This window comes from Drosophila innubila, chromosome X, assembly GCF_004354385.1.
Source record: "Drosophila innubila isolate TH190305 chromosome X, UK_Dinn_1.0, whole genome shotgun sequence".
Classification (NCBI taxonomy): Eukaryota; Metazoa; Arthropoda; class Insecta; order Diptera; family Drosophilidae; genus Drosophila; species Drosophila innubila.
This window is the reverse complement of record NC_047626.1, coordinates 9276385-9301373: the sequence shown is the minus strand read 5'-3', so window position 1 is coordinate 9301373 and position 24989 is coordinate 9276385. Positions and strand designations below refer to the sequence as shown.

The following is a 24989-nucleotide window of genomic DNA, read 5'->3' as shown; positions in this document are numbered from 1 at the left end:
TTGTAGAAATTCGATTTGTGTTGCCTACTTTTCAGCGCTACTGCACAAAAAGTCTAAGCCAAGAACAAAAACTATGCGCCCAGCAAATTGTTAAAGGCAGTCGAACATCACAGAAACAACTCGAGCCACCTAAACCACCCAACCACCCAACCACCCGACTAGTGTATAGCCCTCTAGCATCGCTATTCAATTGCTTCATTGCTCGATTGCTTTGTCTCAACTTTTCAATTGCAGTTTCATTCACACTTAACAGCTTTTTACCCCGCCGGGCAATTTAAGAAGCGCCCAGCAACAACTACAAAAACAACTACGGCGACAGCAACAACAACAGCAACAACAACAACAATACAAATACATTGCACACATAACTGTAAATTTAATAAACTTGTCCGGAGTTTATTGCATTTGCTTGACTGCGCCTCAATGTTGTGTGTTCCTAATAAAAAAAAAAAAAAAAAAAAAAAAAAAAACCAAAAAAAAACGAAAAAGTTGTTCGTGTTTTTTTATACTCTCGTAGAGGGCATTTCAATTTGTTAACACAATGTGTAACGCAATGATGGTGGCTTGGCAAACTTATTTAAGTATATACAGTATGGTAACTAATAGTTTAATTTAAAAAAAATTGAGTAAAGCTTAATTTATCTCATAAATTCATTCTAAACTTGATCGAATTGCCTTAAGAAACTATAATAATGTAAGAAACCAATAAAATGAATTATTATTATATTTTAAAATTTCATTCGGTTTATACACTACAAAAAAGGACCAACTTCTAAAATCAAGAACATTAATCTTAAGTATTTTGTTCATTAAATAAGATTATTTTATGACCAAATTACTAAAACTAAGATTATTAATCTAAAATATCTTAAAATCTTAACATAAGATTAAGAATCTTAAATTGTTTGGAAAGTATAAATAGGTACTATTTCGTATCAAACAAATGGTGGCACAGTGGTGCGGCGGTTCGAATCCCACTCGTAACAAATTAAAAGAACATTTATAAAATTAATAAATTTACTCAAACATATTTAAATATAAATAAATTTAAATTTAAAAAATAAAAAAAATCATAGATATAAAAAATAATTTTTATTTATATTATTTTTTTATTTTAATTTTAAAAACATTTATTCTAAAAATAAGAACTTGGTCTTAATTAAAATGTTCTTGAAATCAAGATGTGCTCTCATATTTTAAGAATTTTATGTTCTTAAGGTATTTTTTAGACCAAAAATCTTAGTTCTGGGACCAAGATCTTGATTTTACATTTTTTTTATCAGTGTCATCTTATGAAAAATATTTTTGCTTAAAAAAAAAGTGTAGGACAAATTGGCATTGTCTTGTTTATGGTGAGGACTTTCTTTTAATTGATCGTAGGAACGATCAGTTGAAAATTAATACGAGGGTATCAAATCTTTGATATACAGAAGAAATCCTTTCATACTCTCATTTTTTTCATGCTGAACTTGAAATGTCATTTTGACGGCTCGGCTTTGGCTTTGTGGAGGGGAAAAGATGAGGAGGAGGAGGAGGAGGAGGAGGATAAGGATGGGGAGAAGGCGCTGCTTGAAACGTGCATGGCTTGGCAGTAAGGAGCAGCGCATAGTTGAACGTTTTCCCTTTTTGAAACGACAACTTGGTTCGCTTTAGGATGACGATGCCGATGACGATGAAGATGACGGTGATGAGATGAGCATTCGGCATGCCAAGGCGCACAGGAATTTTTCTTATTATACTTAAGCTGCATGCGAACCAACTTGTCGTAGTTGGCTCTTCTCTCTAAAAATATTTTTAATAATGCTTAAGAGGCAGCTGGCATTGCTGTTAGTCCAACTGATGTCATTATTCTAAACGTTAGTTGCACAATTCTACAATTGCTATGGTAGCTGCTTTCTCCACTTTTCTGAATCTTTTCAAACAAGCTTATTGAATTCTTTTCGTATTTCTGCAATTGCCATGTCCGCAGTTGAGTTTGTCCTTTTTGGTCAGTCACTTTAATAGAAATTGACTGCTCTGTTGTCCGCTTCTTGTCACATTGAGTTATGAAATGGAGGGCGTGTCTGCCCATTACGACAATCTTGCACACTCTTTCCACTCTCTCAGTCCCACTCCCACTCCCTTCCACCGCCTTCCACCGCCTTTGATTGTGACAAATATTTGTACAAAAATGTTGCTCGCTTTCGTTGCGGGTCAACGTTGAGGTTTGCCACAGTTCCATAAATTTTGTAGGATTTATTGTGTGCAACGCGCACATTAATCAAGCTCTATATACACTATACTGTACATCAATAGATCCAGATATTTGGTATAGTATATTGTTGTTTTTTTTTTTTTTTTTTTTGAATAATTTATTGGAAATCTGTTGGCATTTTGATGAACTGACTCGAAATGAGCTCACGTTTTGCATTATTATGGCACTTATTGTTGACCAGGTTAATGTAATTGCAACGCAAAGTGCTTTCGCGTCCTTTTACCTACCCATCCATGCCCTCCTCCCCTAGATTCTCGTCGTTCTGTCTCACTCATCCACTTCACATTGACATTTGTGAATAATGGCGCTCTTAAGTCAATAAATTACGAGTAGGAAAAAAAGAAATACGCCAGTAAATGTCAGTCAATGCATTTTGAATGTCTGCACAAAGGCAAATTGCAAAGCATCAAAGCGAGAAGCTTAACGAGAAGTTATTGTGTACTATCTTGAGATATGAGATTGAGCTACAAGTTGTCAAAGCTCAACAGATCGCGAAATTAAATGAAATTGAAGAGACAAAAAACTAGACAAGGTAAAAGTAAAAACTAAACGATTAAAGATTGACTACAGAAGTTTAATGAAAAATAAAGCATAAAGCAACGGAAGTTTCAAGTTTCCACTTAAATCCTAAATTAGAAAAGATAGGCAAAAAGAAGCTAACAACAAAACGAATGAGCAGCAAATAGAAAAGTGACACGAAAATTAAAGCGAGAAGCAACGAAACGATACCGAATTTGAGTGAAAAAAGTAAGAGAAGTAGAACCAAGCAAAGCGTAAAGTTCAGATGAATTATCATCAGATAAGCGTGAACTGCAAGTTCTCCGTTAAGCGTGCCAAAGCGTAAAGTTACAATGATTAATCATGGAACATGAGCATGAGCTACAAGTTGTTTGAGCTATTAGTTAGCTGATGTATTATCATCAGATAAGCGTGAACTACATGTTGTCAAAGTGTGTACAAAATTCTAAAAAGGAGAAGACAGAAAATAAAAAACTTTAATAACAAACGAGTTTTCTTTTGTTACTTAAAATAATACACTTAAAAAATATAACTTTTTATCGAAATTTATATAAGGTTCCAAAAGAACCACTTCTGCCTATTACTTTTTAAAGATAACAGTAGACTCGAGTCAGTTTAAACTTTTTTCGAAATTGTTTTCAGGTAAAACTTTTCCTTAAATTTTAAAATATATTTTTAAAGATTTTTTAACGTAATACCTTTAATACCTTTTCATTTTGAAATGCTGGGAAAAATTCTATAAAAAAATTATTTTCCAATAGTTTATTCGGATCATGATAAAGATTAAGACATACAATTCTATTTTAGTTGTTTTAATTAAAAAAAAAAAAACCATGTCAGACGGTGCTGTCATTTGTCTAGAAGAGCCAAAGCAATAATTTAAACAAAAATGCCAGCAAAAACTACAGAAAGAAACAAAGTAAGAAGCAAGAAAAAAAGCAATATATGTCAATTAACGAAAAGCGAAGCATAAAAGTAATATAAAGAGAAATGAAAATCGAAAAGAGAAGCAAAGTAATAAGCAAAGGTAGCAATAAAGTTCAAAATTAATTGAGAAGCGTGCAAACCAATATGCCAGCTTATAAACCTTTCCACATCAGCACTTTTCAAACGAAAAGTGTGACCAGCTCATTCAAATTGAGTACATGATTGAGCCATTATTACATTGAATGCCTTTGTGAGCCTTCAATAGCATCATGCGGCCTGAGTACTTGGGTGGAGGATCTGCCTAAAAGCTCCATCGATTGCCAAGCCGGATTTACGGTTCTCAAAATGCGTTCTCGTTGCAGCTAACAGGCCATATGTGACCCCATGCTGAATGCGCGTTGAATGCCGAATGCCACCAGCCACAAATCCAGAGGGGGAGTAAAAAGTAAGAGAAACAAGTGGGCGGCAACAGTCGAGCACACTCGACAGCAGAATACCCTGTGCCCAGGTACTCTGTATAAATTGTTGATTTTCGACTGAGCGTCTCTATGGTAGCTATATGATATAGTAGACCGATTTGAACCAAATATGGCCAGGATGTATAATACCAGGCCAGATGCGTATTCTATCAGTTTGGTTAAGATATCTCAATAAACAAAAAACTTTTTCATACTAAAACTTTATTTACGACCGAGCGTTTCTATGGTAGCTATATGATATAGTAAGCCGATTAGGACCAAATTTGATCAGGTTGTATAATACCAGCCCAGATGCGTATTCTATCAGTTTGGTTACGATATCTCAATAAACAAAAAACTTTTTCATACTAAAACTTTATTTTCGACCGAGCGTCTCTAAGGTAGTATATGATATATTGAGCCGATTTAAACCAAATATGGTCAAGATGTATAATACCAGCCCAGATGCGTATTCTATCAGTTTGGTTAAGATATCTCAATAAACAAAAAACTTTTTCATACTAAAACTTAATTTTTGACCGAGCGTTTCTATGGTAGCTATATGATATAGTGAGCCGATTAGGACCAAATTTGATCAGGTTGTATAATACCAGCCCAGATGCGTTTTCTATCAGTTTGGTTACGATATCTCAATAAACAAAAAACTTTTTCATACTAAAACTTTATTTTCGACTTAGCGTCTCTATGGCAGCTATATGATACAGTAGTCCGATTTGAACCCAATTCGGTCAGGATGTATAATACCAGCTCAAATGTATATTGTGTCAGATTGGTTGAGATATCTCAAAAAACCAAGAAGTTTTTCATACTTAAACTTCATTTTCGATCTATCGTTCGTATGGCAGCTATATGATATAGGGGTCCGATCCATAAATAAATAACAAACTTGATCTACGTACGGTATCCAGGAACATACATTCTGCCAAACACATTATACCCTGTTTTGCACATTTTCAATGGGCTCAGGGTATAAAAAGTAGGTGGGAGTGGGAAGGAGTGAGAAGGAGGAACTGCGCGTATAGCCATAAAAGTGAGCATTTGCATCCGATGCGAAACGCAGGATAACGTGACTCCTCCATGCCACTAAATGTCGCAGTGTCCTGCATAAACAAGAGCAACCAAATTGCCACAAGAAGTACGCATAACGTGGAACCAGTCCCAGTCCCACTTCCAGTTCCAGTCCCAGTCTCTGGTCCAGGTCCAGGGCCATGGCCAATGCTGCCAAATGGCCGACAGTTGCGGCTCTGGTTCCAGTGATAAATAAATTAAAAGGCACACGCGAAACGGCAGGAAGCCCAAAAACTGCCCAAAGCTGAAACCAACCTAATAAAGCTGACCACGTAGAGAGCAGACCAGAAGTATGGGGCACAGCATGTGGTGGCAGTGGGCAACCGACAAGCACATGTGTGTAGTGTTGGACAGCAACCAAATCAAAAAAAAAAACAAGTAAGTACGCTTCAGTGAAGGTGCTCGACTTCTCGATGCCTAGTGCCTGTATCTTCGCAGCCGTTTAACCCGAGTACCATAATAAAAGAATAAAATAATACAAAAAAAATTAGAGAACTTTTTCGGATCCGTTACAGTTAAGCGAGACTAACCTTAAAATTTTTAAGACCGAAACCGAAACCAATCGATTGTACCAGTACGGTTTCGGTACATTTACCAAAAATTATTTTTTTTTATTTTCTACAATTGATGTAGAAATATTATTTTGCTTTATATTAATTAATAACATTAAATTTTAGTAAGATTTTTCTGAAAATTTAAAAACAAATTTTAAACTTGATTTTTTCTTGCAAAAAAAAACATGAGTAATTGGGCAACAATTTTGACTTGTAAAGTTGTTAGGTCAAGAGTCAAACCAACTTCAAACTTTCATAACTTTGTCAAAACTTGACCGATTTTCAAACAGAATGTCATTTTGATCATGGTTCGGCATCTAAATTCATTCTGCATTCAAATTTTATTAAATTCCTTCAAAAAAATATTTTCCTCTAAATTCTACTTGACACTGATTTCGATGCTAAGGGTCCCCCCTTTGAAATTTTGAAAATTGAAAATTTTAATTCTCAAGTTTTTACTTTTAATCAGCTCCTTATATCGTAATTAGTATAAAACAACACTTTTAACTTGATTCTGAGACCATTCATTTTCTTGTAAAAAATCATGGGAAATTTAACAAAAATTTTGATTGTAAAATTGCTAGGTCAAAAGTCTGACCATCTCCAAACTAGCATAACTTTGTCAAAACTGACCCGATTTTCAAACGGAATATCATTTTGATCATGGTTTTGCTTCTTTATTCATTCTGCATTACAATTTTAAATAATTTTTTTCCCAAAATCCGATTTGTCTTTTTGTGCTCGAAAATTCATAATGTTAAATCTCAAGTTGCAGCTTTAGCATTACCGAAACGGAAAGGACAAATCTAAAATAGAACCTTTAACCAGAATAATTGTTTCGGGATGTTCCGAAATTTGCTGAGTATCCAGCATAGTATTATCACCCAAATTGGTTGCTCTAATTCTGACAGACAGTCAGTGTCACAAATCTATAAGCTTCTATACACTTTCAGTACTGGGCTAATGAAAACCAGCGGCTTGTGGCCACGTTGGGGTCCAAAAATGTGGATAGAAGGCGGAACGTAGGCTGAAAACCGCAGCCCGAAACCAAATTGATAAAAAAAAAAATCAGTTCACAGCGGGCGTTTCATTTCCACGGTCGGACACAGGACACAGAGGGCAGAAGGACGTGTCGGGAGTTGGGTATGCTGTTCTAAGGACTCGGTGCCGTGCGTTTATTTCGAAATTTGATGTCGACGCTAACAAGCACGAGAAATCAAATAAATCATCAAAACTTTAAACTTTGAAATATACTTAGTTTTGTAGTATCGATAAGTATCGATAAGTGCATGGAAATCCTTTGTAAAATTTTCACGTTTATCAAAGCATAGAAAAAGTCGTTTAAACTGTGCGAAAACTTTGTTATTTGGAAAAAAAGTTCCTCAAATTTAGCTATTAGATTGCTGGTAAAAAAAATGAAAATATAATTCGCGTAAAATGCATTCAAAAGCAATTGAGATTGTTTGGTATTCTCATCAGCACACTGTTGATAAACCGGAATGCATTGAATTTAATAATGCTTTAGGTGGTTTCCTACCAAACGATGTAAGCTGAGCTATTTCAATGCTCAAAGTGTAAGTTTAAAAATTGAAAAACTGTTTGTGAGAGCCTTACGAATTTGTCAAAAGCAATTAAAAAAAAAACTCCCAGAATATTACAAATAAATAGCAATATTGTAATAAAGCATTTTTTAAAGCTTCTTCACAAAATCAAATTTATTTGTGTATGTATTGCTGTTGTATAAATCTGTGAACCAGATAGCAACAAAATAAAAACGAATATATATCGAATTTATTATGTTTAGTCAGTACAAATAATGTTAGATCATTTAAGAATTTTGTAAATGACCAAAAACATTTAAAATCTAAAAATATTTAATTCATTTGATTAATTTCACTTAGTTTAAGTTGAGTAAAATAAAGAAATAAACTCTCAGTGATTTGTGAAAGATATTCCATAATTTATTAACTCTCTTGCAAATTTTAGGGTCTTGGGTTGAAGTAAATAGCTCTTCAGACATTTTTGTCGGCTGTGCAAATAAATATTTGGTAAACTTAAATTGTTTGCTGATGCTGATGCGGTCCGTTGGTTCAGATCTGTTCAGCGGTTCGTCGGTTGCTTTAGTTTCTGTTCGGTTCGCTACGGTTTGGTTTGGTTTGGTTTTTGGTTTTGTTTTGTTTCAGTCTGTTGCCCACGCATGTCCTTCCCCAAAAAAAAAAAAGGGAAAAAAAATATACCAGACCATCGGCAACGTCACCACCTTTAGGAACCTTTTCATACGTATGTGTGAAAGTGTGTGTGTGCCGTGGCCAAATTAGGTTTCATCTGCCAGTTGCCTTTTTCACTCTGTTTGCAAACTAATTTACCGTTAGTTATTGCTATGGTGTGTGTGTGTGTGTGTGTGTGTGTGTATCTTCATATCTTACGAGCTAGCTTACAAACAAGAGTGTAGCCCAGCATGTGTTTCTCTCACGCTTCCCTCTGCTTCGCCTACAAATTGTAATCGTATCTACTTCTTTGCTCATCTTGAGCTTGCATATGCTGGCCATTTGTCTGCCACGCCTCGACCATAAATTATACGCTCTTGGCCAAGGCAAAAGCCCAATACACACACATAGACAACAACAACAACAAAGTTGTCACTTATAAATGTGTAGTTATTTCCATTAAGTTGTTGTCATCACTCTGACATTCCTTTGAGTCTCATCTCGCCTCGACCCAGACACTTGTCGAAATTCTTGCTGAGGTCACAGCACACAAGCCGCTAGGTAATCTACGGCTCAACATTGCGAGGGCTGCCGAGGGGTAAAGTAAAGCATTGCGGCCAACCGACTTAATCACAAGTAAACGACGCCCCCTTAAACAACCTCAACTCACACTGTGCACACAAATTCACGGGCAAATTCAGCAAATAAATTTGTTGAGCACCTTTTAGTTAATATATTTTAGTATATTTGTCAAAACAGAGAGACAGAGAAAATAGTTGTCGAGTGAGAAATGCTTACAAATTGGGATTTTCTACCTTTGCAGTTTCCTTTAAGTTGGTCACATTGTTTGAGTATGGCTACAGAGCTGGATTTTAAGGTATTTCTAATAACAATTTTCGCAAGTTGAAGACAAGTGCCATATGGAAAGCGGCAATATTTAATTATTATTGAAACTAAAAAAAAAAAAACAATTTTAAAACAACAATAATTATAGTTGTTTATTGCAGTAAGTAATGTTTAGAAATGTACGTAATCGTAGAATTCTGGTTGGCTTATATTTTCAGGCACTGGTTGTCGAAAATAACACACATCTTATTATGCTGCCCACTTACCTACCAACCAAATCTGCAGTGTCAGCCATTCATTTGGTTAATGACATTGTGTGGTGGCTGCTGCGGCAAAACTCTCTCACACACACACACACACACACCCGTAAAGTATCTGTGTGTATGGATGAAAGAGCTAAGCAGCGGCATAGGCTGAAAAGTAACTCAAAGATGCTTTTCAGCCAACAAGACCCATAAACTTGGCACTGACTACTACAGGCTGACAAGTGACAGGGCGACAGCAGCAAGCTGTCCATACACTGAGCGAAAATAAAGTGTTGAGATCAAGGCTGCCTTCTGATCAAATTTATTACGAATAAGTTATTTTATTTTCCAATTTTTCCCATTTATCTTGATTCTTGAAAATTTAAATTTCTAATATTTGAAGGAATTTAACTTAAAAATACGATTTATATATGTTTTATTTATTTATATATTTTCAGACTTTTTATATTCAAGCCTTAAACGTTAGCGCGAATGTTGAGATCAAGACTGCCTTCTGATCAAATTTATTACAAATAAATTATATAATATTTTTTTCAAATTTTCCCCATTTATCTTGATTTTTGAAAATTTTTCTAATATTTGAAGGAATTTAAATTAAAAATACGATTTATAAATGTATCATTTATTTATATATTTTCTGATTTTTTAATTTAAGACTGCCTTCTGATCAAATTTATTACGAATAAGGTATTTTATTTTCAAATTTTTCCCATTTAAATTGATTCTTGAAAATTTTAATTTCTAATATTTGAAGGAATTTTACTTAAAAATACGATTTATAAATGTCTTAGTTATTTATATATTTTCTGACTTTTTAATTCAAGCCTTAAATGTTAGCGCGAATACGAAAATCATAAGATTCCTGTAATAATATTTTTTCTTTTGATAAAAAAAATGGTAAAATAAAGATTATAAAAATTATACACTTATTAAATTAACATCGAAAAAGACTTACTGAAAAATATATATTGAAATTTATTTATTAAAAAAAAAATAGACTTTGATTTAAATTAATGAAGCAATTTTTTTGAGTGTAGTTTTACGCCTTTTCAACCTGAGTTGCTGAGTAGTTGTTGTTCTTTGTGCATATAAAAGTCAGCGACACTTTGCATTCAGGCAGCATCAGAGGCCGGTTTTAGCTGCCCCGTCGCTCGTTTTGCTTGAATTATTTCAGGCAACAGCAGCTTTTGTGCTAATGCAGCAAACCCCACCCCCCAACCCCCGCTCCACGCCTCGCGTTAGACAAACACAACACCCAACACATGGACACCGCACCCCTCGCTAACCACTTGGGAAAACTGCAGAGCAAAAACATGGCAAAATATGAAAATGAAAATGGAATATGAATTTGAAAAATTAAAAAAAAAAAATAGAAGAGAAATGTAACTAAATTAAATGAAATGAAATGTAGCTACCCATCAGCATGTGTGTGCGTGTGTGTGTGTGTGTGTTTGTTCTGTCTGTATTTGTGTTTGTTTATATTGTATCTGCGATACTTTTATTTTTTTGCATATTTACATACAGTCGCGGTCATAAAAAGCGTCGCGCTTCAATTTGCATGACAAATTGAGACTATTTGTTGCTGAAAATTTGATGGCGCAATTTTTAAGTTTTCCATATTCTCTTTCTTCAAATAATATAATTGGTAATGTTTTTTTATTAGCCTTTCCATTAAGATCTGAATTAAGATTAAATTTATTATTTCAAAGCACTAAGCTTTTAAAAATTACAGCTTGTAGAAGAAAACTTTGCAGAGTGATACAATACGTTGGATAAACTTTATAAATTATGTTAGATATTATAAAAAATAGATTTTTATCGAATTTTAAATAATATTTAATATAAGAATAGAGTAGCACTAATAGCTACAACTTTCAACTTAAAGCTCATTATATTTTTTGCTTGCTATTTTTATTTTAATTTTGTTGTATACAAAATCACTATACTAATTGATAATATCTATAAAAATATCTTATTTTAGGCATTATTGAGTGTAAATATAACTTATAATTAAATATTAATAGCAACTAATGTAAGTGCAACTTTTGCTTTCAATTTTAAGCACATTAAAGCTCCTCGTACAAAATTCCCTCAATTATATGCACTCAATTTAAGCAATGTTCAGAAACTATTCACATTTGCTGGCTAATTTAAACTGGTAACACAGACACATATTAGTGCTGCTAAATTTAATCTACGTAATATTCAGCTAATGTCATTAGGTATAACTAATATAAAAGGACAACATTGTTGGGTTGTCTGTGCATTGCGCTGATCCAAGTGCGCTTTAGTGCCTTAATAATAGCTTAACATTTGCATAGATTATATCCGTGTGCACACTCTCACACACACACGCACACACACACACACACACACACACACACACATGCATGTATGTGTAGAGGTGTTCTATGCAAATAGGAATCGCATATGCAGCACTTTGATTCAATTTGGTTCAAGTTTTTATCGCACACAGGGCAGCTGAGCCGAAGAAGATGGCAAAAACACACACATACAGACACCTGCACCTCTGTGTACACACACATACACACACACACACACACGCACACACACTAAGTTGCAGTCAGTTTGTACTAATGAGTTTCAAATGCAAAAACCACTAGACGCTTTCGCCGCTTTCCCACTCGAGGCTTTCCCACTTGCCACTTGATGCATTGCACTTCAACGCTGCTTTCGAAGGGTTTTTCACTTATTTTCTTCTTCCTTACACTCGTTTTTTTTTTTTTTAATGCTGCGCATCGTTGACCCAATTCGCTGAATATTTGGTTATAATCAAACGCCATCGACATTAACGTGGCGCATATAAAACGTTCATACATAAAGCACAAATCAAAGCAACAAAAGTAGTTGATAAGTGTCATTCGGCATGGTGAATATTGAATACCCTAAGCTTGTGTTCGACAGCTCGAATCGGGTCAGTACTTTTAAGTTTTGTACTTTTGCTTCAACTCAAGTTGAAAATCGATGAGAAACTTTCTTATTTAAAATGTCTGCTTATAGTTATCTTACCCTTAAATTATGCAATAAATATTTTAACTGCAATTGCTGATAAAGTAAAATCAAGTAAAATCTAGAAACTATATATTAGATTTGATGGCTTTTTAACGTATTTTATGTATCGTATAATAATAAATCATAGGATTGGTTCAGACTTTTATAGCCTCTTGAATAAAAAGGGAACTTAGACTAGCAAATATCATAACAATATCTTGAATTAGAGATCAGTTTACATGCAACTTAAAGATGAATAGAAATCGGTTACATGCTAAGAAATTTAGTAGCTACTTAGTTTCGTTATTGCAAGCTTATTACTAATTTCATTAAAAAATTCATTTAAACTTCTCTGAACTTAACAGACCTCGTGGAAAACTAAGATAATATATAACTTAAAAGTTGAGAACAACAAAGAAAGCAAGAAGAGAAAGAGAAGAAAAATAAGTAAAGTCGAGAAACTAGCAGCTGTGTAAAGACAAATCTTCAGCTAATGAGTTAAGAATTGGGACATTGTCATATTAAGAAATTCGTTGAAAATGCGCCACAGGGAAAATTTCTAATTGGTTACATGACAAAATGAAAATGAAAGCGTAGCACAAATTAAATTATGCCGCAAAATGTGGCAACCAGATAATTACGTATATATATATATATATATATATATATATATATATATATATATATATGTATATATGCATGTGTTTGTGTGTGTGTTTTGTGTGCGCAAGAGTGTCTCGTTGTCTGCCGCGTGAAGGCGCCGCAAATTTAATCAAGCAAAAATCAATTTAAAATAGATTCACTCAGCTCGCTAATTGATGTGCCGCCAGCAAATTAACAAATATTTGCCAACAGCCAACAGCAGCAAGCAGGCAGCTAATTAAACACTTTTCACATCATAAGAACCCGGCCAAAACTGAGGCTTAAATGCTAGGCAACCGTTAGCTGCTAGCTGACAGCAAGCGGCAAGCAGAGTTGCGGTATTTTAGACATGAGCAAATTACTTGGAAATGGCGTTTTGACACTTTGCCTGCCGGCTTTCATGGGGCGTCTCATTTGCGTGTGGGCGTGGTCCTAACGAGTTAACAGCAACTACTTAATAGCAGCAACAACAACAACAAGTTGAACAACGAATTGAATTTTAATTTCAAATACAAATTGACAGCTTTTGGGAAAAATAATATATATACATACAATAAATATTTATTATATATTTTGCCCTTTTTTCAAATGCTCTGTAATTACAGAAACCAAAGGGTATGCATTATTAAATGTATTGAACAGCTGATTTCAAGAATTAAATTTAACTTTGTATAAAGAATTTATATTTTTATTTTTGTATAGTGCATTTTTATTAAAATTTGAGAGAATTTTTAGTATATTTAAAATTTCCTTCTCAATGTTAAAAAGCAAACTACAGAGCATCTTCTAGTCCAACACACTCAACTTAAGCAAAGCCAAGTTGTTTACTTCAGCACTTGTTCTGTACTTAAATGCAAGCAAAGATAGGCCATGATAAAGGCCAAAGGAAAAGCAAATGAACAAATAAAAAGGTTGAATACGTAAAGAAGGGTTTGAAAACTGTAAGCACTTTCAAGTGCAAAAATAATGAAAGAAAATAATTGTTTTGAATGAGATTTGATAAGCCGATTGAGACAAGTAAACAGAACCATAGCTCAAAAAATGCCATTTGCAGTCTAAGAATAGAAATTACATTTACAGCTTTCTACACATCTGTCTCGTAAGTCAACAGTAAATTTTGACAGCTTAACTAAATGAAAACTAAAAGTGACTAAATGATAAAAAAATAAATACTAAAAAGTTTTGTTGATAGCATAAATAAACTTAGCTAATGGAATTTAAGGACAAGTGTCATTTTCTAAATTAGTTTCTAAAACTATAACTAAAATTATTGCAAATGAAGGATTTTTAGTTACTCAGTCTTTTAAATTACAGAAACAGAATTATGAAACTTATAAAAATTTTTACACTCGACCTTAAGATTTTTTGAATAAATATATTTACATATGTATATCACAATTTTATTGGCTAAAATAGAAACCGGTGAGGAAATCTAAATTTTTTACCATACAGAAATATGAAACCCGTACAAAACAATTAATTTAAAATATATATATTTAATACATAAATCTAAAACTTTTTGACAACGTAGAAGGAGGCTAATTTCCTTGCCTTGTGAAGAAATTAACTTCAAGAAGTTATTTAAAAAACTTTTAACTAAATGCTTTAAATTTTAAAAAACAATCTATTAAATATATGCCCAAGTAGATACAGCAAATTTTCGAAAAAAAAAAAATCAAATGCATATTTATTATTATTTTGTATTTCTGAGAATAGTTTAGCTAAAATTCAGGACATAAATAAAGCTGTCTAAAGCCGACTTAGCTGTGACCAGTGTTGAGTAGCGCATAGTTTGCCGACACACACATCCTATTTAAATACGCTACATTAAACAGAATCTGAATACTCGTAGAGCAGCTTTTAGTAGAAGTAAAAAAAAAAGATATGACAAGTAAAGTTGAAGGTAAAACTAACTGTCACCTGTTACTAGGTAAGTGGTTGCATAAAGCCACGATTAAGCCCAAACTGATAAAATGGGCACGCGCTTTGCATCGATTTCTAACACTGTACGGGAAAAATACCAAGATGAAGAAAATCTTATTGGACAGCATTTTGCTTGAGCGCGCTTTAAGTGACAGTCACGCCTCAGACCATGTGTGTGTGATTGTGTGTGTGTGTGGAGAAGTGTAGGAGAATGGGAAGGGTTAGGGGATGGGAATGGGGCAACAGAATGTGATGTGTCGCTTCATAAAGCCACATGAAGCGGAAATGAGCGTGTAATGTTAACGGAAATGCGTTGAACGACGCCATCTTGCCAAAAACGAACTAAAATGGTGGCACATTTTACACGCTGCAACGCGTTGCAGCTTCCAATATATGTATATCTATCTATACTATATAGGTAGTCTATGCTAGAGGGGCGATAAGTGTGTGTACGGTGCAGAGAGGGGAGGAATCGGAATTGGCTTGGCTTATTTCAGGATCCCCCAGAGCAACAGTAAAGTGTTAAATTGTGTTGCCAGTTGAGTCGCGTTACCAAAATAAGACGATGATAAAAAAAATGACAGCACGTAGCGAGTGTCAAGCTGAAAACTGCATGACAAACTAAATACCCTGTAATATGACTTTTAAAGACCATTCATATAGTCAAAATCATGTAAGTCAGTAAAACATTTTTTTGTTTGCTAATTTTCTCAATTTAATGAGTTAGTTAATGCTTGACTATCGAGATACCCTGTAAATAAATCTTACACTACTCTGTCATACATATAAAAGTTTTTAGGCAACCATTCAAAACTTTATTTAATGTGTCGTGAAGATAAATGAAAGATCGTTCGAAAATACTCGTTTAGCTAGATACCCTGTAAATTGATAGTGACTAGTGCCTAAAAATGTAGCACTAGGAATTAAAATATTTAAATAAATACATAATTTTATTAAATGTGGCGTGAAGATAAATGAAAGATCGTTCGAAAATGCTCGTTTAGCTAGATACCCTGTAAATTGATAATAGTGACTAGTGCCTTAAAATGCAGCACTAGGAATCAAAATAATTAAATAAAAACATAATTTTATTTAATGTGGCGTGAAGATAAATGAAAGATCGTTCGAAAATGCTCGTTTAGCTAGATACCCTGTAAATTGATAATAGTGACTAGTGCCTTAAAATGCAGCACTAGGAATCAAAATAATAAAATATATAATAATTATTAAAATAAAAGATCTGCGATACGCTATGAAATTTAACAATAAATTAGTAAGCTGGTTTTTCCATTTAACAAAAAAAATAAAAAATATTTTAAATTCATAAGGTAGCGAAAAATTCACCAATGATCCAGAACATATTTATAATAATAATTATATAACTAAGAAAATAACTAACAAGACAACACAACTAAAAGTTTCTCTGGCTACTGGGTATAAAGCTGCGCAAAAAGAATATAAAAGAATGGTATGGAATGAAATGAAATGAATTGGAATGGTATGGTATGGGAATGGAATGGGAATGACTGGGAGAATGTGGTGGGGCTGCAGGCAGCGTTGCACTCTGGGGAATCCCCGAGTGAACGTGAATGCCACAGTTGAAAAAGAGTGAGGAAATAAAGTGCGATAGATAGATGGACAAATAGATGCGGCAAGGTGGCAAACGAGATGCGATTACATACATACCTCGTACATTTGTACATACATACTCGTACATCATTGGTTATTTATTGGTTTCCACTAAATAAATCGACTCGAAATTGGCAAACGTCGCAAAATGGACATTATTGGCCCTTTATTTTATTTTTGTATTTTTTTTTTTTCTTTTGGTGATTTTGGAACGCCACGTTCAACATGCACATCCGTTGAAACCTCACACACGTTTCATGCTGAAACTGGAGCACAAAATACACTTTGAAATCGGTTCTATGTAGAACGAGGGTAGTTTGAGCCGTAACAGATTATTTCTTAAATAAATAGTCTATAATAATGCATTAAGTGATTGGAAGCTTGAGCTACAACTTTAATTATGCTATGTCGTATTATATGGGATCGTGTTTGTGATCGGCTTGATCCACTTTATAGTTATCCATCTATTTAAACTTTCTATCTATCTAAATTTTAAAGAGCTGCTTTCATGTTATCAGCAATTTTTTTAGCAATGAATGGAAGTTTGAAGCTCCTTTTTTTAATATTAATCATAAGAATAACAACAAAAAATTATTATCAATAAAAATGTAGAACTTCTGCTACTTATGAACATACTTAAGCGTTTTAAATTTCTTATTCTTAATACTTTTTAGTAGCCGAATCATAAAAAACCTAGAAATTTTGTATCTACAAAGTTTTTAGTTCTTTTTCTAAATCCTAAAATAAGAATAACATTAGAAATATTATAAAGAAAGCATTGATTTCTGCTGCATACATATTTAAATACTAAAAATTTCATAATAAACGAATCATTATGAATATATCAAATTTGTAAATAAAAAAATACTTTGCAGTAGTAAGCAAATGATTATATTACTTAAGAGCATTAGAAACGACTTAAGCTACCCTCGCAAATCAAAATGCTGCTTGTCGGCACGAGATCCAAAAAACTTTTGGCCCAAATAAAAACGAAAATGTTGTCAAGTTTGGTTGCTGTGCCCCAGCGAGCGGACACATGTTTAAGTTTATTATTTATTCAGTCAAGTTTTCACTTTGCTGCCACAACACACAGACAGACACACACACTTGAAGTTATCTGTGTGTGGGTGGTCTATTTGCTGGCCTATTGATTGTTGGCATCTTTTGACATGGACGCCTCATTAGCCAAAAACGCTGGCGCTCATTTTGCGTGTAATTCGCTTGATTGTCGGCTGATTGCAACCGCAAAATACTTTTGCATACATTTTTTTTTTTTTTTTTTTTTTTTTTGGAATCTTGCTCCCCAAAGATTATGGCGCACGATTATTAGACAGCATTTACCGATGTCACGTGAAGTCGACTTTCTCTCCTCTCTCTCTCTCTAACCACCCTCTCCTAAATGGCCTGCTCCTGTTTGGCTTGCGATGAGCAGGCAAAATTTTTTTTTTTTTTTTTGGGGCTGCTGTCGAGGGATTTGGCTTTGACAAGCGAACAGGCGATACGAACGATAAGAATGGCAATAACTTTAAAAGTCGCTATGGGCTGCCCCTCCAGAAGAACAACCACAAAAACATCAGCAACAACAGCAACAACAACAAGAACAAGTTATCGGTATGCGGGCAAGCTTTAGTTGTCTGTCTCTGTGAGTGTATATTTTTTGAAAATCATTTGCCATTATGCTTGTCTTACATTAGTCACTGCCCTCCCCTTTTAAGCCTACACTTTTATACCTTTATTTAGGCAGTGAATGTCGAAAAAAGTAATGCAAAAGAAGAAGAAAAAGAAGGTCATGAATTGATAAACCATGTCACATTAATAAAATCATATCTCATTCTTCAAATAGCTGATTAACGATAGTGCCATGATTTTGCTACCAGCTCAAAACGATGGAATTAAAACACTCTTTTATAATTATGGATTTGAAACAATGCCGTTTAGAGTCATATAATCACTTATTTTTTAGTGAGTAACTGAACACGAGAGTTCTATTTTTATCCGACATTGCAACGGTTTTTTTATTTTTTTATAAATTTTAAAGAGTCTTTTTTCATGATCAGAATTAAATTTTTAATTTGATAAAGTTAAAGTTTTTGAATAATTTTTAAAACTGCAATTTTAATATTTAAAATCTTATTTGTTACGATCTTCAAATTGTTCAATTAAAAACTAAAAATCAAAACAAATTAAAAATGGCAATAATTAAATTTTCTAAATTTACGTTTAGTGATTTTTATTTTAAAATGTAATATATATTGACTCGTGTTATCTTAAGTAATTTCATTAGCTCTATCGCTAGGAAAAAAAAAACAAAAAAAAAATAAATAAGTAATATAAAACATAAATAGAAAATAACCATATGTAACGGTTTTCTTTTAAGTGGCAAATACATAGATACATATATGATCTTCTCTTCAGTACCAATTAGTCTAAAAACCACATAAATGTTATTCAAAATTTTAAGCCGCTTTTTATATATTTTTTTCCCATAGAATGCTCATTATCTGCCTGGACATTATTTGTCTTCTACTCATGTGAATTATTTCAAAGATTGAAAATTCACATCTCCGTTAACCTATTCAACTTTTCGAATAGCCTCTTATGTTAAGCCAATGAAAGTTATAATAGAGTTAGCCACCGTGCTCAGTGGCTAGTGGAAAAACGCATATGCATACGCATATATACAAATATTTAGTGGAAACAGTTCAGTCAACCGTAAATCTTGGCAGCAAGTTGAGCAGTCTCAGCTGTCACTTGGAGTAGAGAGTGAGGGAGAGAGGGAAGGGTATAGAGAGTTACTATAGCCGTACCCCTGAGGTCGGTAGCAACGAACTTTAACGGGGATTTGCGCCAAGCCAGCTTAGCGTCAGTCCAAACAAAAAAACACTTCACAAAGAACAACAGCAACAACTGCAGGAACAAGTTGTAGAAGAATGAGGAGAAGAGCACTAAAAGTAAGCGCCATGCACACACACTAAAAAACAAAAAACTGCAGCTGGGCACACTACACAAAAAACAGAAAACAAAAAGAAAAATGAAAAAAAAAGAGAACAGAAGTAGAAGTAAAAAAAAAACTAAAGTATAAACAAAGGCGCTTTGGGAAACTAAACGCGCGCTCGTAAAGCTTTCAATTACAATTAATAAAAATTTACGCGAATTAAATAAACACAGCAAGAAAAGGGGGAAAATAAATAAAATAAAAATTTCAAAAAGCAAGCACAAAATGGCGCAGGTGCGAGAAAAGCATTTGTCGAGCAAATGAAAATGTGTGTAATACGCGACCCGGTTCCGGTTGCAAAAATCGACTGAATGGCAATGAGGAAATGGGTTAGCTTATCGCTTCTAACAAGCCAATGTCAGGCCATATATATATATATATGTATATATACTTATACCACATATATGTACATATATACTCGCTTTGTATGTTGTTCTTGTAGGGTATATTAACATGCCCAGCGAGTGGATTAAACAAATTGAATTGTTCGGCACAATATGACCCCGACTGCCATTAAACAGTGAACATAGCAGACAGTCTGTTGTGAGTAGGGATGACTTTGGGTCTGAGGGTCATGGAGTGGGGGGATACATGGGGTATATGGAGTCGAGACTGTAAGGCAGAAAAACAAAGCCAAGTTAAGCCAGGGCAATCGACGAGGCTGCCTTCTTCCAAGATGCACGCAGCGAGAAATCGCAGACAACAAGAAACAACTCAATAAACAAACAACTTTGCTCTAGGCTGCGTATAAGCGACTATTAGATACGCTGTAAAAATTCTGCCAAATGTACCTTTCAATACAAATTGTGTAACGAAACTACTAATTAGTATTTACTACGACATACAAAAAAACTTCTTCATTATACCGAATTGTTTTTAGAAAATGTTTATTTTTAGTGTGCTAAAACATGATTGGTACAGGGTATAAGAATAGCAAGCAAGTGAAATTCAATTGAGAGTTGCCTGCACGTCTAGCCAATACCCTGCAGCAAGGTCGACACATTTCTGCTTATCATTTAGGTGGGTATATTAAATTGAGCAGAAATCGAAATAAAAAAAATATAAAAAAATAAATGAGTTTTAAATATATTTTTAATTAGAGAATCTTAAGAAAATAATACTAAAAAAACTAAAAAAAATAATATAAAAACAAATGGTTTGCCAATCAAATTGTTTTTTTTTTTTTATTATCGAAAGGCTGCTTTTTTCTTTATTAACTAAGAATTTTCGTATAAAAAATGCGTCTAGAACCAACAAATTTAAGTCAAATTTTAACAGTAAGAATTCACTCCTGTTAAGGAATACAGAATATATATCATATAAAATTCCTATACACAAAAGCTCTTAATTCGCAACTATTCCACTTGCTTTACTACAGAGTATGTCAGAGAAAAACAAGCGAATAAAATGAATATGGAACTTGAAAAACTTGGAAGCTGGAAATGGGGCGAAGGCACGCCACATGCTGAAGAGAATTCTGTGATTTTGTTTTAGTTTTGGCTAAAAGGAGCTGTTGGGAAGGGGCATGTTATTGTGTTTATGGAGCACTTTGGCTGTGGCATGACAAACATTCGCGTGATGCCCTTTAGTCGACACTAATCAGACGCTCTTAACTAGCGGGCATTTCCCAAGTGTATGTAAATCCATCAGTTGAGCCATCAGACACTAAAATTCTTATGTATATCTTCTTAATATGTATTCATTTGATTTGCATTTAGACGCAAGAATTCATGAGTATTTTTCATGGCATCGAAGAATATGCGCATAAACCGACGAAGGATAAAGATAAGCCAAAGAATTTGTGGTATGGGGAATGTCGTCAATCCATCAATCGGTTGGTCAACAGCGCATCTATTCCATTTTGATGGCTTATTAAACAGCGTGTGAACCAACAGAGCAATCGCACTTGTTGCACCGTTTATGAGGCCAGCGAGAAATGGCGATAAACGTAACCTTAATATTGTTATCGGTATAAAAGTTAAGGAAATTTCTAGAGATTTCAAAAGCATAGTTTTTCAACGAGTCAATGTAGGCAGCAGTTATATAGATAAGAAACAATGTAATCGATTAAAGCTGTACGATATAATTTGCAAAAGTTATCGAAGCAATTATCGAACTAGCTGGATATTAATAAACTTTGAAATAAAACCTACTGGAGATAGCTCCAAATCATCACCTCAAAATGTATCCACATAAAATCGTTATCGTTTCGTATTGGCAATAACTTGAAGCTCAATATTGTTATCGAAATGTCAGTCACATGTACCAAATCATTTACAAATTGATTGAGAAACATAGGGACATCGCTTTAGTTATCTTGAAATGTGTACTGTTATCGATTAAATCTAAATGCACGTAGATTTCACAGTGATCGTTAAAATTTTGCATCTCTAGCCAATAAATAATCGTTCAAAAAAAAAAAAAACACACATTGATAGGCAAATGTTATTCTGCACTCAGCTATGCAAAATCTATTGCCATTTAATCGTTATCGATCAATGTCAGACCATACAGACACACCCACACACACACATACACACAGACTACACACAGTTACACAGAGTGGGGCACCTGGCACAGCATCTGCAATTCGTTTTGTGGCAGCAACGGCGCACAGTGGGACATTAGGGCAAGAAGGCGGTACAAAAATCAAGTTTTCGTTGAAAGCGCTTGTTAAGGTATATATGCATTCGATTAAGAATTCTTCAAGGATTACAAATCCAAAATGTTTTTAAAATCAGGTAACATTATGGGCGTGGCAGCCTCTCAAAGTTGACCTTTCTTTTTAAAGCTGAGTTGTAGACAAGTGATTCGACCGATAATTATGTTTTTAGTTTCATATGAAACTACGTTCATTTCTTATTATTCACTGGTTTACTTTTTATCGCAGCGGTGTTTTATTGGTTCAAAAGATATGATTTTTGTTCAGCAAAATCAGAGATTGTGCCACTGTGCGGCGCCACAAATGTTTTGTACTTTTTGTTGGCCCAATGAAGGATACATTTGTAGGTTCTATTGATTTTTAATGCGCGTCTTGTTGGCAACCGTCGCTGTCGCTGTCGCAGTCGCTGTCGGGCCATTGGGCAACCCGGAGCCAACTACTTTGAACTTTCACCAACAAGGAAGCTGTCGCGTAGGCGAGTCCTTTCGCTCTCACTCTCACTCGCATTCACACTCACACTCTTGCTGGGTGGGTGTGCATTTAAATGCTTGTCAACAGGAGAAAAAAAATATAAAGATGCAAACAAACAAACGTGTCACAAGCACAAGCACACGCGTGAGGCAATGAAAGCCGTGCTCATGCGGCTCGACATCCTTGTGATAACTTAATGCCACACGCATGCTTTTGCATACAACATACAAGTACAACACGGCGTATGCGTTACTTTTGCAGCTGCCATAAAGCAGCAGCTGCTTTAAACACGATAAGGCCAACGATAGCTCGAAGGAAGTAAGGTAATCCGACAGATAGCATGGGAGAGATTAAAATCAAGTTAAAGTTTTATAATGAGCAAAGTTGCGCGAAGCACGTGAATTACTCATGTGATCGTTTTATATCACGTTTTCACTGCAACTGCATTTAGTATTTTTGCATTTTATATTTCGCGCCATACATTTCTTTGTGGCAGCTAATGGTGGGAAAATGGACATTGAAAATTCAAATTTTGATGCAGAATTGAAATAGAGGACAAAAAATGATAAAATTAACATTCCGCAAGGAAATCGCTTCAAATTTGACAAAGTTATGACAGTTTAAAGTTTGTGAAAAAGTGATAAGGGGAAAATATGGGAAGAATTAACATTGATCGAGAGTATAAAAAAATGGACAATGAGAGTAAAAAATTTAATTTTTTAATTGTGATGCAGAATCAAAATAGAAGTTAAACGATGATAAAATGGACATTCCGCAAGGAAATCGGTTCAAATTTGACAACGTTATGACAGTTTAAAGTTTGTTAAAAAGTGATAAGGGGAAAATATGGGAAGAATGAACATTAATCGAGAGTATGCAAAAAATGGACAATGAGAGTAAAAAATTTAATTTTTTAATTGTGATGCAGAACCAAAATAGAAGTAAAACGATGATAACATGGACATTCCGCAAGGAAATCGCTTCAAATTTGACAACGTTATGACAGTTTAAAGTTTGTCAAAAAGTGATAGGGGGAAAGTATGGGAAGAATGAACATTAATCGAGAGTACGAAAAAAATGGACAATGAGAGTAAAAAATTTAATTGTGATGCAGAATCAAAATAGAAGTAAAACAATGATAAAATAGACATTCCGCAAGGAAATCGATTCAAATCTGACAAAGTTATGATAGTTTAAAGTTTGAAAAAGTGTCAAGGGGAAAATATGGGAAGAATGAACATTAATCGAGTGTATAAAAAAAATGGACAGTGATGGAAAGAAAAAGTATTATCCAATTTTGATGCAGAATCAAAATATAAGTCACATATTGATAAAATTGACATTCCTCAAGGAAATCGGTTAAGCTTTGACAAAGTTATGGCAGTTTAAAGTTTGTGAAAAAGTGTCAAGGGAAAAATATGGGAAGAATAAAGATTGATGGAGAGTATGAAAAAAATGGACAGTGAAGGTAAAAAATTTAATTTTCCAATTGTGATGCAGAATCAAAATAGTAGTCAAACAATGATAAAATTGACATTCCGCAAGGAAATCGATTCAAATCTGACAAAGTTATGATAGTCTAAAGTTTGTGCAAAAGTGTCAAGGGGAAGTGTTGGAAAGAATGAACATTAATCGAGAGTATGAGAAAAATGGACAATGATGAAAAGAAGAAAAAGTATTATCCAATTTTGATGCAGAATCTAAATATAAGCCAAATATTGATAAAAATGACATTCCGCAAGGAAATCGGTCCAAATTTGACAAAGTTATGACAGTTAACATTTTGTGAAAAAGAAATAAATTTACTTTTCCAATTGTGATGCAGAATCAAAATAGAAGTCAAACAATAATAAAATGGACGTTCCGCAAGGAAGTCGGTTAAGTTTTGACAAAGTTATGACGGTTTGAATTTTTTAAAAAGCGTCAAATATATTTTTAGATGCAAATCGTGAATAAAACTGTACTTACGATTGGAGTAGGCGCTCAGTGGTCGCGTCAACAGCGTCAGCATCAGCAGCGTTAACATCACTGGCAGCAGCTGCGTCGACTGTCTCTGCCGCTGCCTCTGCTGCTGCTGCTGCTCGTGTTGTTGTTGTTGTTGTTGTGTTAGCGGTTGCTGCATCTGATTTTGTTGTTGCCGCTGTCGCTTGTTGACATCCGTTTGGCATTTGCCTGGTTGAGTGCTTTGATGCAGCGACATTTTTGACAGCAGCGATAATCGTTTACTGCTTATCGTTTATCGCTTATCGCTTTTGTTGTTGTCGTTGACTTTGGCTGCTGTTGCCGTTGTAACTGTAATTGTGCTAATTGTTTCAGCTGTTGTTGTTGTTGATGTTGTTATTATAACTACTGATTGTTTGAATATAAAACGTAAGTTAATAAAGCGTAAGCAATGCATGTCAATGATACAAAATCAGTGGATGACTAGAAAATACCCTGTGATAAGCACAAAATTACATAAGTAATGGGTATATGCATAATATTACACGACATACAGATACCCTGTCTCAAAGATTAGTTAGTAAAACACACTTT

General features: G+C 34.1%; 1 protein-coding gene across 1 annotated transcript in view; it reads right to left on the bottom strand.

Annotated features, from left to right (window-relative positions):
• The window catches only part of LOC117784491 (tyramine beta-hydroxylase), a 35744-nt gene extending 10964 nt beyond the window's left edge, over nt 1-24780 (bottom strand). Inside the window, exon 1 of the mRNA XM_034622245.1 lies at nt 24423-24780. Within this exon, the coding sequence (XP_034478136.1) occupies nt 24423-24654 (232 nt within the window). The 5' untranslated portion in view covers nt 24655-24780. The remainder of the gene's footprint in view (nt 1-24422) is intronic.
• Nucleotides 24781-24989: the final 209 nt, after the last annotated feature.